At 37.4% G+C, this 16,515-nt stretch overlaps 2 protein-coding genes across 3 annotated transcripts in view; one reads left to right on the forward strand and one right to left on the reverse strand.

The window, feature by feature from the left end:
• Window positions 1-461: 461 nt before the first annotated feature.
• Window positions 462-1,694, reverse strand: LOC145772552 (protein CFDP2-like). The gene has a single exon (XM_082584414.1). It carries the CDS (start codon window positions 1,692-1,694, stop codon window positions 462-464), a length of 1,233 nt encoding a protein of 410 aa, XP_082440540.1.
• A 680-nt stretch (window positions 1,695-2,374) lies between these two features.
• Window positions 2,375-16,515, forward strand: part of LOC145771544 (lipoxygenase homology domain-containing protein 1-like) — a 40,192-nt gene continuing 26,051 nt past the window's right edge. For both annotated transcript variants that reach the window (XM_082583246.1, XM_082583247.1), the window contains exons 1-17: window positions 2,375-2,510; window positions 6,784-6,934; window positions 7,357-7,566; window positions 8,028-8,191; window positions 8,399-8,496; window positions 8,981-9,104; window positions 9,322-9,448; window positions 9,922-9,998; window positions 10,554-10,713; window positions 11,425-11,515; window positions 11,755-11,884; window positions 12,519-12,645; window positions 14,072-14,275; window positions 14,529-14,723; window positions 15,184-15,292; window positions 15,560-15,707; window positions 16,086-16,185. In XM_082583246.1, coding sequence (XP_082439372.1) covers window positions 6,784-6,934; window positions 7,357-7,566; window positions 8,028-8,191; window positions 8,399-8,496; window positions 8,981-9,104; window positions 9,322-9,448; window positions 9,922-9,998; window positions 10,554-10,713; window positions 11,425-11,515; window positions 11,755-11,884; window positions 12,519-12,645; window positions 14,072-14,275; window positions 14,529-14,723; window positions 15,184-15,292; window positions 15,560-15,707; window positions 16,086-16,185 — 2,215 coding nt within the window. In that variant the 5' untranslated portion in view covers window positions 2,375-2,510. The remainder of the gene's footprint in view (window positions 2,511-6,783; window positions 6,935-7,356; window positions 7,567-8,027; window positions 8,192-8,398; window positions 8,497-8,980; window positions 9,105-9,321; window positions 9,449-9,921; window positions 9,999-10,553; window positions 10,714-11,424; window positions 11,516-11,754; window positions 11,885-12,518; window positions 12,646-14,071; window positions 14,276-14,528; window positions 14,724-15,183; window positions 15,293-15,559; window positions 15,708-16,085; window positions 16,186-16,515) is intronic.

Below are 16,515 nucleotides of genomic sequence, written 5' to 3' on the forward strand. Positions count from 1 at the left end.
TCCGAGTAAATGCCGTCTATACCGGGAGATTTGTCATACTTTAAGTTGCTTATAGCATTAGATATTTCGCTTCTTAAAATAGATGGGATTTCGTCAGAGGCAGAGTCATCGATGAGTATCTGTTGCGGATTGTCGTGATAGAGTTCTTCATAGAATTTTGCCCATCGTTTGAGGATACAGCTTTTGCTCGTGAGGATGTTTCCTTTTGCATCTTTAATTCCCCAACTGATGTTTTTAGGTTTTGCTTTAAGTTTCTTTATGGCAGCATAATAGATTTTGTGTGGAGGTAAGGTGTTGAGTTCATCGATTTTATCTTCTAATTGCTTCATTTGGTCTTTTTTCACGAGCTTCTTCGACTCAGATTTAGCGATTTTATATTGAGTAGATGAGGATCCATGTTGTTTTCTAATTTTGTGTTTAGATTGGATGGCTTTTTTAGTTTGTTGCGACATCCAGTTCGGTTAGTCTTGGTGCATATATCTGGGAAGAACAACTTCTGATTCTTTCCGTAGTCCTGCGGTTATAGCTTCTTGTATGGACTCTGGGTCTGTCATTTGCTGTAAGGTGGCATATCTGTTTTGTAAATTTACTTGGAAGTGTTCAGCGACTTCTTGTTGTTTCATAAGGTGGGGTCTCTGGATTGGTTTCCGCTTCTGCTTCTGAGGCCATGAGAAGCTTATTCTAAATTTTGTACGTATCATTCTGTGGTCTGATAGGTCAGGAGTGTTCAAGGTAGAGCTGTTCAGGACGTTTAGTCTAGAAGACGAGGTGCGTGATAGGATAAAGTCTATTTGGTTTTTTGTCTTCCCATCAGGAGAGGTCCAAGTAAACAACATTTTCTTTTTCTTTTGGAACCATGTGTTAGTGCCTTGGAGGTTGTTTTTTACGCAGAACTGGCCCAGTAGTTCGCCTCTTGTATTTGCGGTCGCCAGAGTGTGTTTTCCAATTGATGACGGGAATGTTTTATGTAGTTGACCTAGTTTGCAGTTGAAGTCTCCCATAATGAAGAGGTGATCTCTTTTTGGTACGTTGTCAATGATAGCTTGGATTTTGTCATATAGTTCTTGGACTTCCTCATCGTGGTGGGATGAGGTAGGGAAATAGCACTGTATGAGAACTAGTTTTGAGAATTTTCCTTGAAGACGTAACACAGCAAGTCTGTCAGAAATAGGTTGGTATCCTTCCACAAAGGGAGCATAGGATTTGTGTACCAGGAAGCCGACTCCGTTAGATCGAGAGGTTTCATTACTTGATAGGAACAGTTTGTGATTAGAAGTGTTATGAGTTGTAATTTGGCTTTTCATGACTTTGGTTTCAGCTAGGCCGACCACATCCCAATTCACATTTTCGAGCTCATGGAACATTGTTTCAAGTGCGTGACTGTTTAAGTCATTGATTGTCCTTGGGTTGTATGTGCATAATTTGAAAATTTGTTTATTTTTCTTCTTGTTTCCTCTGTTCACTTGTCTTACATCAGTCCGAGGCTGCTGATGCAAACCCCTGGTCGTAACTGTCACATCAGTCCGGGGCTGCTGATGTGCCCTCCTGGTCGACATGCGAGGATCCGGAGGTAGCCTCCTCTTAGTGGCGATACTAGTGGTTGACATATTATTCCATGTGATTTCACGAGCCGTACTGCTTCCATGCTGGCTCATGGCAGGTTGGAAGAGAGTGGTTTGATTTTGTGACACCATCACTAGGAGATAGTCTTACTGGACTAGAGGGCTCTCCTGCCCTGGTCGAGGGACTACGTTTTGTCTGGCCTCTATCTTTCGACCAACCTGGCATGGGTGACCCTACCAGGAGCAGATGCTCCTGCCAGTACAGCTCTAGAGGTCATCGAGGCACTGAAACTCTCTCACCGCGTTAAGGTAGTAGTCCAAGAGAGAGGATATACCATATATATAGCAGGGTCTCAAACTCAAATTGCTCTGAATATCGTACCAAATGAATGTTACATGTGGTCTGCATGTTTGAGGCCCTTGTTATATAGTGAATGCAGCCTCTGAAGCACGCCAAAGTAAATGAGCATATTGCTCAAGTAAACAGAGGAATTTAGCCTCACAGACTGTATTTATCACATACAGTAAATATAGCCACTGTGTATCTTTTATTTTATAGTTATATGGTATCAACGTTACACCAATGTTAGCATACAAAGCCCGGAGCCGCACCAGCATCGCTTGATCTTGAGTCAGGTGCTTTACCACTGAGCTATCAGGGTACATTTCTTGCATTTGACAATTACTTTTTGATGTAGTTATGGAATTTTTCTCTTTTTAATATGCATGTCAATTACTTAGTTGAGTATAATGTTTGAAAGCAACTGTTTTAAAATTCTTTTAATGCTACATGTTGTCTATTTGTTCAGAATGAGATCTGGTAAATATATTATGTTTCACTGTGTTATTTTACTCTTTCATTAACCTTGTATTCTTCAAATGAAACCAATATACTTCAAAGATTTGTAAAGTGGCTCACTGAGAAATTTCTGTTCAAAGCATTGCAAGGTAAGGATTTTGTTGAATAAATGTTGCTTTTCAACTATAAAGTAATTTGCTTCAAAGTTAGTAACCAAAACCTTTAAACAAGTTGTATCAAATTTCAAAGATGCAATCATGTGTGACTGTCCAGATAAAGTTAGTTTAGAGTTACCTTTTTGTTTATTTTAAGTGTAAAATTCAGAAAATTTGTTGAATGTATTTCTCTATTAGCCTATGTAACTTAATCTTACAATCAGCTTATATATTTATAGTCTAGCCTTTCTTCACTTTCATTTCTGATGCATGTTGTAAAAATAATAACATATTCTCATGACATATCAGTACATCAAAAGTAGGCCACAGTTCCAAGTTGACATAACAAAACATTTTGAAAGTATTGTGTTACATGTTTTATGTCACATGTTTTGTACATTTTTTGTCTGTTACTTATTGTGATACACAAGCAGGGGTTTCACATTCAAGCTTCGTGTATTGTTGAGCTGAGTTTACTTTTCAATCTTGCTTTTAGCTAGCCAAGGTATCACCTGATTTCAGTGTACACACGTTTGAGCTACGTATAGAATATAACTTCAGTTTAATAGTTCTACTAAGTACAACTATATACAATGAGATGTAAACCGTACATCAAACCAAAGACCAAGGTGATTGACATTTGTTATTTTGATGATTCTGACGAGATATTTTATTAGAAGACACAGTGTGAAGTCCCTATGGGAGGTTGAGATTGAGGGTCTGCTACTATTCGGTGAATCCGATTCGGTGAGTTCAATTCGGTGAGTTCCTCACCTCTAACCCCTAACCCTAAAACGGCAATGATAATTAGGCTACGGTACCCAATAATTTAAAAAAAAAATTGAAAAAATCACCTAATAGGGACCGGACTCACCGAATCGGACTCACCGAAACGAGCCATTCCGTGAGAATGAAAAATGTCATGTTGAGGCAAATATTAATGTATATTGGTTGTTGCAGTTGGTGGTAAATGTGTAAGGAAACGGAATATAATTACTTTTACATATTAGCCCTATTAAACTGTTCATTTTACCGTTGTGTTATTACAGGGTTTGTTATATAGGCCTATATTTCATGTTAAAAATTTTGCAATTTGTTTTAAAGTTTCTATTTTAACCAATCAATCAGATTTTTTTATACATTTTTTTTAATTGTTGGTAAACGTTTATATTTGCGCAATGATTTGTAAATGCTCAACCCTATGCAGCTATTTTAAGAATAGTTTATTATTAAATTAGCACAAAAAAAGACAATACCATCCAAATTTTTTTAATGCCGATAAAACCATTTGATTGCCATATTGATTAAAAAAAAAACATTACTTTGCTGAAACATTAACTGAAAGATAAATAACATAGTCTTTAATTTGCTGAAGGACAGATCTAAGAAAAGTAAAATTATTTAAAGAGACCAGTAAAAAAGTAAATTAATCTCAAAATAATGTTAAGCAAATGAAGGAAAAGTTCAAAAATTTTAGAAACAATGATTTTTATACATGATGTTTAATGTTTATATATACAGTAGAATTCGCCTATAACGGCTTCGTTTATAACGTCAATTCGCCTATTACGTCACATTTCGCTCGGTCCCGGCAGAATTCCTATCTTTTACGTACATTGTAGTTCGGCTACAACAGCATCGCCTATGATGTCAATTCGCATGTAACAGCACCCTTTATTGGTCCCCAGACGTCTTTTGTTCGTTTATAACGTCACTTTAAGCCATCACCTCCACCACGAACGGTCAGTCTTTTAATCCAGTTAGCGCTGCTGCTTGCAAAATGTATTCCCTTTATTTTGCTACGTCGTTCTCAGCTGGGACTTTAACTGAATTAACTTTTTTCCCGAGTGAAAAACTATCACGTGTAAAAAGCAGCTCTACAGCTGACCTTTAAACAACTCAAAGCAACAGTTGTAGGCTACTGTATAAACTAATTAACTGAATTAAACTTTTTTTCCCCGCGTGAAAAACTATCACGTGTAAAAAGCAGCTCTACAGCTGTGTCAAATCCGTGTCAAATCCGAAACAGCTCAAGAACAATGCCTTTTTTGCTAATAAACAATGAACTTCTCTACTACTGCATGTAACGAGCTGTATTGTGCAAATTTCCTGTACCTTTCGCTGTAGGTTATTTTTTTAAAACAATTTCTTTGTTTACTGTATTTTCTGTGTGCCTTTTGTCAGTTTGGTGGTACACAGTAACCCTGATTGGATTATACACCTCTTTCTTTAATCAAAAGACAGTTGTGGAATAGTTTGCGGTGGTTCGTCTATAACGTCAATTCGGCTGTAGCGTCAGTTTTTGCAAATCCCCTAGAGGTGCCGTTATAGGCGAATTCTACTGTATAATTGTTTAATTTCCCAAGAAACGTTTTAAGAGTCAACTGAACAACAGGTTTAAAATCTCATGTTCAGTGATAAACTTTTCAAACTTGTGAATCAATGTTTCATCAATCACAATCTCACAATGTTTATTTTTTTTATATTAAAAATTATTCTTATTCTGAAATGTTATATGAAAATATGACATACTCTTGTAAAATTTACTTAGGAGTGTTTTTTTGTTCAGTAGAAACGTATGTAGACTTAAAAATAGAATCTTAAACAAAAATAATTTAAAAACTTAATCATTCTTGTATCACTTGTTTAGTTTGTGCTTTTCAGTCTGGGACTTCGGAGTGTTGTTACAGTTATAGTGCATAGTCCGATTTATCTTATAATTTTTCATTTTATGTATATTGCAGATTTAAGTAATTCCTGATTAGGACACACGTACGTGTCCAAAACGTTTGAGTTGATTTTTTAATTATTTTATATCTCTTTGTATAATAAAACATGTTAAACCCGCTAAAGTTACTTTGTTTTGTTTGTCTATGGTAATAAAAATGGAAAGTTGATAAAAAAAGCCGCAGGAAAAAGTCCAAATATTAATGGATAAATTGTATTGATAGACATCACTGTTTTAATGAAATTGCTTTCATGAAATGGTCATGACATGTAATATATTTCTATGACATACATGACATATATTATAAAGTGTTCATCGATACATGACAGCTAATTGACATTTTTCACTTTCCTAGCATCAATACAACATTCTTGCTCGAAAACATATAAATATATATTTCTGCATTTTTATTACTGATGATTAATACGATTGAATTCTGCTTGATCAACCCACCATAGTGATGTTGATCTTATAGGGTGAGGTTAACATATTGTATATGACAGAGAGTTGCAGAAACAGTTATGTTTTTATTCTTATCAATGTAGTTGACTTTTTTGTATAGATTCTAAAAATCTGACATTTACTATTGTTCTAGTAGTTCAGTCTTCGGTTAGATCTACATAATTATATATGTTGTAGTGCGTAATGGAGTGAACGTTCATGTAGTGATACAGAAAATATACACAATTACACATTGTAACATCATCTTTTTCAATCATAGATCAGATAAACATAGCATGGAAGAGATTGAACTTTTCAACTGGTTGGGCAAAACTACAGCACTTCAGTGCAATAAGCATGAGACTCTAAACACAATGAAAGCTATTAATACTACAAAACGTGCTCAATGCGAAGCAAAAAAGCAAAGCGAATTAAATCAAATATAGTTCTGTAGATCCAAATGCATTTGATAGCTATCGCAGTCGCATACGGTCAGTTCTTCGATAGAAAAGCATACTGGTAACATAAGATTTCAAAAATTTTTGAAATTCAGCATTAAATTAAGGTTTGAAGTTGATCAGATCCAATATGTGTCTGTGGAAAACGTTTTCACAGACTGAGAACGTTATCAGTAATCGATGGGATTGTTTCGATTTTTCTATATTCTATTCAATTGTTGTAATTATTTATTTGCATCAGACAAAAATGTTCATATTCAAATAAAAAATAAATAAAACGTACAAAAATAAAAGGCATTCAACTGTACACAAACTGTGGGAGTGCAAAAGTAGCCAGAAAACATTTCAGTACAATTTATTATTATTATTTATTCGCGTCAGACAAAGCTGTCCATATCCAAAACAAAACAACGATGCAATATATTGCGATCACCTCAGCAAAACTTGGCAGATTCTTTTTATTTAAGAATTAAAGCAATGAGTAAAGCATAACTTTTCAGAAATGTAAGCTATGGATTGAACTTGTGTTTGTATCTTTAGCAGTCGTACGATACACCCTGTAACAAAAAATGTTGAAACTATTTAAATTATTGGACAACTATATTCCATTATTAATGTCCTACTTTTCATACTTAATCAGATGCAGTTCATGAATTCTTCGCCATCGATGACAATGGTCCTTCAACCTGAACTGTGCCCAGCACCGAGGCGGCCACAAGCGTGGCAACCGATGTACACTCACGAACCTAGCCCGCCTTATGGCTTGTCAAAACATGGAAACCCATCATACGGTTAGTAGACAGTTTAGTCTACTCGCGTAGTAGATGTATTGAACACTTTATAGTTGCTCTGTTTTAGAAGTGGAAAGGTTAGTGAGCATTGAGCATCTTGTGATATTACGTCACAACTTACAACAGCGAGTTGCCGCGGATTAACTTGTAATCTGCAGATGCCATATTTCATGAAATAAAATGTGCATCTCGTCTTTCACATTACACAACTTCAAGGTAGAATGCGATGCAGAAAATCATAGCATTAGCAGAGTACATAGATTGTAGCGTATATTTAAAATGCCTTCTAATTTTCCTTCACAAGAAAAACATACTCTAAAAACGTACGGAGTGCTCTGTGTTTCTGTAAACTGCAAAGATTATATTATCAAAGCAAACAAATGAGATTTCAAGGATTACACCAGTGGTTTCTTGTTTTGTAGCCCGACCTTCATCTGCTCCTGTGAAACGACGTCCAGCTTCCAGCCTTTCGAGCAGCAACGCTCCAGTGCAAAAATACAAACCTGTCAAGGCGGCCTGGCACGGAAATGGTGGCATGCCAGACAAACAACCTATGCAGTATGACGTTACCATCACACCTCACCGTCCCCAGCACAGCAAGGAACCAAAGCATCATTACTCCCCACAGCCACGTTGGTGTTAATGTTGAATTAATTATTTACGTTATAGGCTATATTTCTTTAATTTTAGTTTTTACGATTTACTTCGCTCAGAAATGCTTTGTTTCTATGAAATGGTATTGCCATTGTTTCTATGTTTCTATGTACTGATTTATAAGTACATAGGTGAAACTTAAACGTGCCGCGATATATATTCTTTTTACTAAGGTGTATGTTTGTCTTATATTAACTGTGACCTAATCAACCAATTTAAATCAATTGTGATTTTCTTTGCCGACGCGATATGCAGTTTTTTTTGCAGTTTTTTATTGCAGTATTCATGCACGTTTTGCTTTAAGTTTAAACTACATGTTTACGCGCTTAATGCATTAAAAACTATTAACTTTGGTGAAACCATGCACATATTTTTTATTTTAAACTCTTTACTGCGTGTCCACTTAAACCTCTCTATGTGATTTGCATTTTCTTTGCAGCGAGATCATACAGCCCTGCCCCCATGACAGGCACATTGACAGTGTACCCACGTGTTGTAAACGGAAAGGTAATTACAAGACCAGAGTATGATTCGTATCAAGACCCGCATCTTTCTGAATATTTTGCCCGAAAGTTTAACCCTGAACCACCAGGGCCTCCCCCGGTGAGTATGCGGCAAGTTAATGGAATTACTTTTAACGTGAAGGTCATTGGCACTAGCAAGGGAGTTTTAACGTTCTATTTTAATGATACTGCACAGTCATTGCATTTGTATCCATTTTCAAAAATCGATAAATAAGTAAAAGTTACAGTTAGAAAATTGTTCGGAAAAACTTAAACGTCGTAGAATTTAATGGGTAAACTTTTACAGAGAAGAATATGGTCAGCATCGGCGTACAGATACATGTCTGCTAGTGCTCCTTTTTCCCAAGCGCCCAGATATTCATCTGACCAGCCACCCTTCCTCAGGTTTACTTCATTGCTTTTAAATAAACTAACTTTTTTAACTTTCCTTGTTTTGAAAAGTAACGCTTTTGGTGTTTTGCAAATTGGTCCCAGAGCAAATCTTTAATTCATTGTTATCTAATTTATTCAAAGCATGCATCATCAACGATTGAATTGACCACTCTCTGGCGTTATAAACCAATCTTCACCGGTTTGAATTTTTATATCGACGCGAGCGTTTTCATCATAGGCCTTGTTGAAAAACCTAGAGGAACGTTTCAAAAGCAAATATGATTTTAAGCTTCTGAAACATCAGAGTTGACTTGTCGGAGGAATGTTGATCTTTCCGTAGTGGGAATAGTGGGGTTCAAAAGTAATTGAGTTGCAATTAAGTATTTGTGGTTCGACTCCACAGTCCTGGATGCCACATGGATGAAACAAAACTTCTCCTTGACGTAAAACAATATTGTTTTATAATTTGTCAAAGTATTTTTACCTTCCCATTCAGAAAGAGCATGCAGACGACACGGAGAGGAACGTTAGCAAGAAGGTCGAGGCCAGTGAAAGGAGATGTCACGTTCAAGGTCATTGTCAGAACAGGAGACAAACAAAGTGCTGGAACAGACGCCAAGGCAAGTTCAGAACAACTCGGTTTGACGAATTTCCTAAAAAAGTAGCTTATTGTGTTAGGTAACCTTATTGCTTTTCATTATTTATGAAACTTTAAAGTAGTTGTTTCCCTGAGGTCACTCTGTTACGTTGTATGTCAAACTCCTCTTACCGAGGTACCTTGAAGTATGATGTAGAAGGCTGTTAATCAACAGGAAATATAAAATCATCTTTCAACAGGTTTACATCACTTTGATTGGGCGGAGAGGAAAAGTCCCTAAGTGGAGACTGTTTAAAAAATCTGGTTCTAAACCGAACAAAGCATTTCGTTTTGCAAAAGGTTCTTCGCACATGTTCAAACACAAAGGTGAGTTTCTGGATTGTTCAAAAACAAAACATAAGAGACGATTACCAGTGGGGTGTTTTGTTCGAATTTTTAAAATGTTTTGTTTCGTTTCGACTGATTTTGTTTCGTTTTGTGTCAAACTTTGTTTTCAATCGAATCAACTGAAATTCGTTTCGTTGCGTGTTCGAAACGAAAACGAAATGCTCGAGAATCTCAAAACGCAGTAAGTGTTCTAAAACATAAGTCACTTGAGCCGTGTCCTTGCGCTGCTTTATTCTTTTACAAATCGTACAGGCTTATAGGCTAGATGTTTAGAATAAAGACGGTTCGCAAATATTTTGAAACATTTTGTTTTGACACAAAATTCTTTCGTCGTGACTCGTGACTATGCTTTAACTGACGTTTCTTAGTGAAAAATTTGGTTTCGAATCACCCCTTTCTGGTATAAAGTTTCGTTTCATTTCGATCAAATAAGAAATTGCGGTTACTTGCAGGCCCCGACGTCGGGGAGGTTCAAAAGATCATCATCGAGCACGATGGGATATCAGAACGGGACAGTTGGTTTTTGCAGGTGCAGTGTTTCCAATCACAATTTTAAAGAATTACATTTTTTGGTTATTTAAAGGGTTCAAACGACATGTTTCTCTTTCAACACTTTTCTGGATTGGATGTGATTTGCTATCGCTTTTACACGTTGTAAACTTTTGGTTGCGTCTTTCAATAAAGATTCAACTGCTGTTCAATAGAATTCTACCGGAATAGAAATAATGAAGTCAATTACTTCTAAAGTTCAAGGTTCAAATCAATTCCTGAATGATGACTGTTTGACACTCTATCTGGCAATTCTAAATTCAGTGCTGAGAGTGAATTACTCACGTTGCCTCTCAGTTCAAATTGCAAGATATCCTTACAGGACGTCTAAAAGGTGTTAGTCATCGAGGAAGTCATTATGCGTTTATAATTAATATTAATGAACTGAAAGTATTCCACAGCTTGTTTTGTGTGAGAAGAGTAAAATCTTGACTTTACTGCAATAATTTTCTTTTTCTCAACTTCATTCAGTCTTCACTCATTCTTGATGACGTAATTTATTCCAAGCGTGCGAAAAAAAATTCTTGTTACGCAGGAAGTGGTAGTTGAAGACACAAAATATGATCGATCTTACACATTTCCTTGTGAGCATTGGTTGTCGTTGTTCAAAGAAGATTGCCAAATCTCCAGGCGATTAAACGCTGTCAACGGCAAGCAGTCGAAAAGGACAACGTATGAAATTACTGTTGTCACTGGTACGTGATATATTGTGGTTTGGCTAGTTGTTACTTTTCCATCCTTCATCATCACATAAAAATCCGCAAAAGTTGCTATTTTTTGCTGCAATATTTACTTCTACACTATGCACGTGCTCACAATTTGACTGTGGTCAACTGGTCATGGAATGTTAATAAGATTACGTTGGTAATCTTTGCTGGTTATAAATATAACAAATTCAAAACACGAACTTATTCACTATTTTGTGATCAATCATGGTACCTTTATCCTTTTCATAGATCGAAGACCTACAACAGATAGTTTGGTAGCCAACATTCAATGCGGACGAAATTCTTTCATCAAATTTTCACTTGTAATTGAAGTTTTGCTACCGGTGACATGTTCCACCCACTTACCCCCAATAACTAAAGATCTACCGTTTAAATACGTTGATGCACCGCATACGTCGAGATTCGAATCATTGTGACTTGATATTTTAGTTTCCGAAGAAGCTGTTGTTAGTTTGTTGAGATATTCATACGCACTCGTTGTGTTGATATAAATAACATCACACTTGGCGCGACGCGTTCTATAAACACTGTACCTACAATTTTAAGCAGCAAAATTGGTCATTTTTTACATTCAACGTCTGCAGACGTTGAATCAATGTAAAATGACCAATTTCGCTGCTTAGAATGTCTTTCATTGTCACATCTCATTGTTGACGAACAATGCTTTATCAATACCAGGAGAAAAGCGTCGTTCCGGAACAGACGCAAACGTATTTGTGACGTTACGTGGCTCAAAGGGGAAATCTTCAAAGCTACATTTGAAATCAGGGTAATTGCAAATATTACATACATTTTTGCTCTTTTGATATTTTTCCTTTGCAATTGATAATGTCAACCCGCTTTTGATTACATGTCACCGATATGTTATTCGATAGAATTAAAGGGAACATCTCATCTACGTTATATAAACCATGGTCGATCGTGTGGTAGTGTTTGTTGAGTGATTTTCTATTGACTTGCTCTTGTACAATCTTGTAACACGTGTTTTAAACATATTAATTTCTTCAGCAAGCGAAACGCATTCGAACGTGGCCAATCTGACGTGTTTAGACTCCAGTCAGCCGACGTTGGTCAACTAAAGAAGCTGCGGGTCGAGCATGACAATCAAGGTTACAGTCCTGGTTGGTTTCTAGACAGGGTAAGTTATAACAATAATAATGTAGACGTTGCTTCTCAGCTCTTTTCAACGTAGCCGTATGGAGACTCATCTCTCTTTACTGAGTGACAAGCAGGAATAAGATGTAGTACCACTTCCAAACTTAAAACTCTTTGGCATGATTTAATACGGCCCAAAGTATCGGTCTAAAAAAGGGGGCAAAAAGGGGAGAATTTCGCTCAGCAGTGGGCCACCACAAGCCAAAAATGATGATTATGACGTATCGAAGTCATGTCCATCGGTTTAGAAGCGGACACTCTTGCCACTAAGTCAGCCACCAAGTTAATAGTGACAACAAGTCATTCATTAATTGATAAAGTGTTTCTGCTAAACAATATTTCAATAATAAACACATGTCATTAAATCACTGATATTGACTTTAGTTCGTCTGTTGATTAGAGCATCGATTCTAGCAGCCACTTTTTCTTCTAGTCGCTATGGTCAAAGAGGTGTTGAAAGCACTGTGTTGATATTTTTGTGTAAAACGAACTTAGGTTAATTTAGGCTCCTTAAAATAGAAACGCCCTTGCTTACCAATCAAACTCTTCTACACTATTTTGTGAAAGCCCCCACAAATTATCATGCACACCTATGACTCACAAACCGTTCCTCACAGATTGTTGTTGTGAATATGAAGAAACCGTCGAAAAGGATTTACTTCCCATGTGGGCAGTGGTTGAGCGATGATCAACAACTCTTCAGGGACCTTGAAGGAAGCTCAGATCCTCTTGCTCGATCTAAAAGTAAATCGCTGATTAAACTACAGACATTAGTGTTTTTGACGTATTGGTGCAGTGCAGAAAACTAATTATAACTTCTATTTGAATAACGCACTGATGATGCTTTGCACTAATAGAGCAAAATGCATATGTCATAAATAGGGCTCTGCTGATTCTCCATGCATTTTTAATAATAAAATACTGAATTGATACTTGATGGAGAATCGCTGGCCTGCTGCTTCTTCGTCAGGAGATCCCCTATCCTCAATGGAACTCAATAAATAAATTATAACTTAATAACTCCACAAAAGCAGACTTTCTGCTAATGTCAAAGGTTTTCGCATATCCAGCGGTTTGTATTAGAAAATAGCTACAGATTTTTTAATCTGGGTTTTACAAAATGAAATTCCATTTCAAATATTGCCTAAAAACAACTATGCCACAATAGTAGCCTAACTTAACGCATTAGAACCGTATACACTACAGTCAAACTTCGATACTATGCCACCCTTCGGGACCAAGGGAAAGTGGCATAGTAGCGAGGGTGGCATAGTAGCGAGAGTTTGTAAAAACAGCCTTGTGACGTGACCATGTAATGCCACGTTGTGTTGTACGATTATTATTGTACGAGGAAATCCAATCTGAGCCGGATGATGTTAATCTGCTCGAGATCTGGGAAGCGCTGCCTGCCGAGGAAAAGATGCACGAGAACAAAGAGATCGAGCTGTCTGACTTTCTTGAAGCTGATGAGCGCCTTGAGACTGGTGCGTCTTTCACACTGGATGTGATTGCGAAGGAGATGCTGCGCAGCGAGGAGCCGGTTGAAAGCGAAGATGATGAGATAACTGTTGAGGAGGAAATCGTTTCGGTCGAGGAAGCCTAGCGGGCATGGAGCACTGCCCAGAGGTTCATGCAGCAGAAAAGCAGGAAGCCAAGTGTGATGCAAGCATGCGATCGACTAGACGACGAGGTGTACGAAATTCACCGAAAGAACATGCGCCAGCTGACGATTCCTCATAGTTTTGGGCTGAGCTACAGTAGATAACTTGAGAGAATACATTACATGCACATACATATACTTTTGCCGTTTTACCACCGTTTAATCGTTTCGTTCGTACCGTTAATTGTTTCGTTCATACTGTAATACTGTACTCTCATGTGGCATAGTAGCGAGGGTAAGGGGTGGCATAGTAAATATATTTTCTATTGAATTTAGCTGGTGACGATCAAAAGTGGTATAGTAACGAGGGTGGCATAATAGCAAGGTGGCATAGTATCGAAGTTTGACTGTAAGCATATTACTACATTGTGATTGGTTGGGCTAATTCCTTAAGCTATGTTTCAAGTTCCTATTCTTACCCTTAAAATCTGCACTTCTGCTTTGATAATTTCAACAAACCTCAGTAAGGTAATGGCTTCCTTGTTCTCAAACTTGTTTGTTTGTTTTCAGTGAACTCCTACGTCGTTAACGTTTTCACTGGTGATAAAAGAGGGGCAGGCACGGATTCCAACGTTCATATAACATTGTTTGGAGAGAAAGGTGACTCCGGAAAGCTCCTCTTGGACAACAACAAAAACAATTTCGAAAGAAGACGCAAGGATGTTTTTACCGTTTCCAGTCTCAATCTCGGAAAGCTAAAAAAGATCAGGATCGGTGAGTTTTTTTTTAAATTGTTTTTGTTGGACTCATTTTGCAAACGTCCCATAATTCAACCTAACTCAGTAACTGCAAACTTTACTCTGCATGTTAATCTATGCAGTAAGGAGACGGTTCTTCGGTGGCGCGCTCGACTTCAATGTTGGAGACTCGAGTTCGGTTCCCTCCAGTCAGCAACCAGCAATGAAATTTAAACTTTATTACAAATCTATTTGTTAAATATCAACTTAACTCTAAAATTGTCTTTCAGAACACGACAACAGCGGGGCTTCGCCGGGATGGTTCTTAGACAAAGTTGTTGTTGAAGACTCAACCATGGGCAGCACATACACCTACCCGTGCCAGCGCTGGTTCGCCAAGGACGAGGACGACGGTCGAATATCTCGTGAGCTCGTTACCGGGGGAAGAGATGCCGGAATCCCGTACACTATTCAAGTTTTTACCGGTGTGTTTTCAAAGTTTATATGAGAAGTCTTTTACAACCTTTTTTCTACGTTTTTTATACGTGCAATAGTTCAAATCATACTTTATGGTTCTCAATCGATAACCCTCAACCCTTTGAAAAAAGATACTTTAACCTCAAGCAAGGTCGGTATAATCCGGAACGTGAGCAGTTGAGCGAATACTTCGAGGATTTCTCGGTGTTTAGCGGCACCTATTGCGTAGAAGAATTTACACATGCAGCACAATGTATTGCAACAAGAGAAAACTTCACTTGTCAATCACAGTGACTGTGCCTGCATCAGTCAATCAACAAGTCTCCATGCGCAACTGCCGTAATTAAGCTTTCAAAAAGGTTTACTCAGCCAAAAAATAAATATTCTCTCAATCGAGTCAGAAACCGAAGTTATTACTAAATGTAGCCAGCCAACAGTGATGGCTGTCACATCAACCTTCATTCCCAGGTGACGTCAGAGGGGCAGGGACAGATGCTGAAGTTTATGTAGTTCTGTATGGAGGAAGAAAGGGAATGGAAAGTTCGGGAAGGATCACGCTCCATGGAAAGTTTGAAAGGTGACGTGGAATAGAGATTGTCATTTACCAACGTAAAACTAACGTCTTGTACATGTCGTTTTTCGTTTATGACTGCTACAGAAACCTTTGTATGTGAATAATCTTACAAAAAACAACAAAATTGATAAATGTAACTTCTTAAAAAAGTAGAAATGTTGTTTTTATGCATTTTAGTTGATATTTCACTCCTTCGTATTTTTACCCTATGGGTAGATTGCTAAATTTCAACCTAGTCTGAGTTTTAACAACGTCATACTTCTTTATTAGGAAATCAATTGACGTCTGTGAGGTGGAAAGCACCACTCTGCTGAGCCCGCTAACCAAAATAGAGATCGGCCATGATAACACTGGTGTCGGTCCTGGCTGGTTTCTCGATAAGGTTGTCGTTACTTGCAACTCCATTGGCTGTGAGCAAGTAAGCCCCTGTCTTCTGATATGACGTGAATTGAAAGTTGATTTCATGCTCCGGATAAGATGCTTAATCAAACATCATGAGTTTGATAATTTAGCAGTAGCGAAAGCGCTCCCATCAATAACATTAAAAAATGTATGTTTTTCTAACGTTCTGCGCAGCTTATTAATGCGCATTTCATCTGCACGTCATATCCATACAAATATACATACTTTTATGGTGCAGAAGAAAGTAGTTGACTATCAGCGACAGACTGGCCGGTGGCCACTCTTGATTCCAACAAGCATGCATTGCATATGTTACATAGAGATTTTTGTTGTCGTATTCTGCATTTAAAATATCTTGGTGGATATTGCTGTTTACATGTCCGCATATCATCAGGTGTTCAACTGTCAAAAGTGGTTTGCCACTGACGAAGGAGATGGATTGATCTCTAGGGAACTCAGCGAGGCCAAGTCACAACGAAAGCAAGTGGTGCAAAGTATGTCAAGAAAGACAAAATTTGATGTTTGTACAAGTACCCGCTGGGGAGAATCACAAGATCTGAAGATATAAGAAGTTCACATGAAGAAATTCGTTTTTGTTGATTTGCATGTCTTGTTCATATTTGAATGAAACAGTGTTTGTAATATACTCTTCTAGGCCTACAGAAAAAAAGTTTCTTATTTTTCAGGTGCCTTGAATTGTTGTACTTTGCTTCACTATAACGTAATTTTTTAACATCTAACCAGCACTGCCACAACCCGCAATGTTTTTTACTTGCATGTTTGAAAATCTATTTATCATCTAACGATTTGATGTTTTAAAATAC

Source organism: Aplidium turbinatum, chromosome 6 (genome assembly GCF_918807975.1).
Source record: "Aplidium turbinatum chromosome 6, kaAplTurb1.1, whole genome shotgun sequence".
Classification (NCBI taxonomy): domain Eukaryota; kingdom Metazoa; phylum Chordata; class Ascidiacea; order Aplousobranchia; family Polyclinidae; genus Aplidium; species Aplidium turbinatum.